Source organism: Colobus angolensis, unplaced genomic scaffold, assembly GCF_000951035.1.
Source record: "Colobus angolensis palliatus isolate OR3802 unplaced genomic scaffold, Cang.pa_1.0 Scaffold17, whole genome shotgun sequence".
NCBI classification, from domain to species: Eukaryota; Metazoa; Chordata; class Mammalia; order Primates; family Cercopithecidae; genus Colobus; species Colobus angolensis.
Window position 1 is genome coordinate 676,230 of NW_012114821.1, and position 2,453 is coordinate 678,682.

Here is a 2,453-nt window from a genome sequence, read left to right on the forward strand (position 1 = left end):
CAGCTGCTTGTCTCAGGCTATGAATTCCTGCCCACCAGATAGGACCTGGGACCCAGGGTGGCCTTGCCTACCCACAGGCAGGTCCCAAGGGGCACACTAGGGGCCCCTGATGCTCTCTCCTGGGGGGTCTTCCAGGCACAACTGGGACCCTATTTTCACACCACCATGTGCAGAGTGTGACCCACATCAGGAGAGGTGTTTCCTTCTGATCTCCAAATTGATGGGGGACTCTGCTCCCTTCTGGGCCCCTGGGTGTGGGTACATCTGCTGGAAGCAGGGAGGGCAGGTGCGCCACTCGGTTTGGCCCCCTCGGGGCTCTGCTCATGTCCAGGAAGGCTGTGCTCTAGCCCACCTGACCCTGTCTGCAAACCACCTGGGGGACAAGGCTGTTAGAGACCTGTGCAGGTAACGCCCTTGCCCTGCTGCCTGCTGGCCTGGGGGTCTGATCACATGGCTCCGGACCCCAGGGGAGCTGGGCTATGGGAGAAGGGCCACAGAAATGGTACCAGCTCCTCCTCCCCAGTGCATCCGGAGACATGGCTCCTTCGATTTCCACCAGCCTCTCAAGCTGTCCTGGAAGGCAGACTACCCTAGGGCTTCTTCTTAGCATGGGCCTGTGGCTCTTGAGAGCGCCCCTCTGGGCGTGTCCTTGTCACTGCTGTGCATCAGCCCACACGAGGGCCACTGCTCTTACCACCTGGAGCCTCAGTCAGCTCTCCAGGGAGTGTTGAGAGGAGCCCAAGCTGGGTCAGGCACACCCAGAGCTGGCCACTGTGGCCCTGACCCCTGGGAAGGACCCCCAGCCCTAGAGGGGCACCTGCCCCTGGGCCTGGCCCGAGGCTCCCTGAGCTGGGTATTTGTCAGGGCAGCTTTCCTAGTGTTGGGGCACTGGCCTCTGGAAGCCAACCTTTGCACTTCTTCCCACGTTATCTCAGATGTCTCTCTCTGTGCCCCTCACTCATCTCGCTGGATCTGTCTGCAAACCCTGAGATCAGCTGTGTCAGCCTGGAAGAGCTCCTGTCTACCCTCCAAAAGCGGCCGCAAGGCCTTAGCTTCCTTGGCTTGTCAGGTGAGGGCTGGTATGGTGGCCATGCTTGGCCTTTTCAGGGACCTGCCTGAGACCCGGGGGCCTCCTCCTAAGGGGCCGTCACTGCTACCAGCCAGGCAGCAAGGCTGGGCTCCATGAGGCTGGGGCAGCAGGAGGCAGACAGTGACAGAAAGGGGGCATGATCCCAGCTCCTAAAACCATAGGGTGGGGGGCGAGGTGGGTCTCTGCCTCTGGTCTCTCCAACCCAACCTTCAGAGTAGACTATGGCAGGCAAGACCCCGTTCCACAGGGACTTTCTCATTGTCCCTGGCAGGAAGAGGGAGCCCAAGGTCAGGGTGTTGAAAGCTGCCAAGGGGCCCTCCCACTTCCTGGCAGGGGCTCCTCTGACACAACCCTGCCCAGGCTGTGGTCTCATGTAGCTTGTTTTCTCTTGAGCCACATCAGGGCAGTCCCCAACCTGAGCTCTCTGGAAGACAATCCCAGGAGGGGCTTTGATGACCTGGCTTCCCAGCTGGGGCCAGGGCCCAGGGGAGGAGGGCTGTAAGTGAATGTAAGAGCACAAGGGGGAGCTCTGCTGTCTTCCTGCGCCCTGTCTTCACCCCCCAGGGCCAGATCGCCTTTTCCAGGAAGGCACCCGAGTGCTGGTGGGAGATCCCCTCCCCCCACTTCTGGCATCTGTACCTTTCCACCCAGCTCCCTGAATTCGTGAGCTAAGTGTCCTCGAGCCACTCAGGCCCACCATGTACAGATTTGCAAGCAGCCCCATTATGTCCTTATGGGTGGAGACTGACGTGTAGGCATGGACTTTGAGATCGGGCACCGTCAGAGGTACAGAAGGGAGCCCCCCTTCCTCCTGCCTGAACGCTGGCTGTGCAGAGGAGCCCACTCCTTCCTGGAGTGTCATGGGGCCTCTCCTGGGCTCTGCCTTCTGCCCCTCACTACAGCCCTGGGTCCCTCAGGGAAAGCGAGTTTGTTCCCTCGAGCCTGCTGCGGGCACCGGGACGCCGCCGGCCCCCGCAAGCGCTGAGGCCTGCCCTGTTCCCTCCGCAGGCTGCGCCATCCAGGGTCCCCTGGGCCTGGACTTGTGGGACAAGATCGCCGCGCAGCTCCGGGAACTGCAGCTGTGCAGCAGACGCCTCTGCGCCGAGGACCGGGAGGCCCTGCGCCAGCTGCGGCCCAGTCGGCCGTGCCCCGGCGAGTGCACGCTGGACCACGGCTCCAAGCTCTTCTTCCGGCGCCTCTGACCCCGGCGCCGCCTTTCCCCACCCTCACCGAGGCCCCTAATAAATGAAGCTGCTGGCCGGAGGCGATGGTTCACGCCTGTAATCCCAGCACTTTGGGAGGCCGAGGCGGGCGGATCACGAGGTCAGGAGATCGAGACCATCATGGCTAAAACGGTGAAACC

General features: G+C 62.2%; 1 protein-coding gene across 1 annotated transcript in view; it reads left to right on the plus strand.

The window, feature by feature from the left end:
• Positions 1-2,352, plus strand: part of TONSL (tonsoku-like, DNA repair protein) — a 14,550-nt gene extending 12,198 nt beyond the window's left edge. The window contains exons 21-23 of the mRNA XM_011938202.1: positions 332-405; positions 936-1,069; positions 2,099-2,352. Coding sequence (XP_011793592.1) covers positions 332-405; positions 936-1,069; positions 2,099-2,292 — 402 coding nt within the window. The 3' untranslated portion in view covers positions 2,293-2,352. The remainder of the gene's footprint in view (positions 1-331; positions 406-935; positions 1,070-2,098) is intronic.
• The last annotated feature ends 101 nt before the right edge of the window (positions 2,353-2,453 follow it).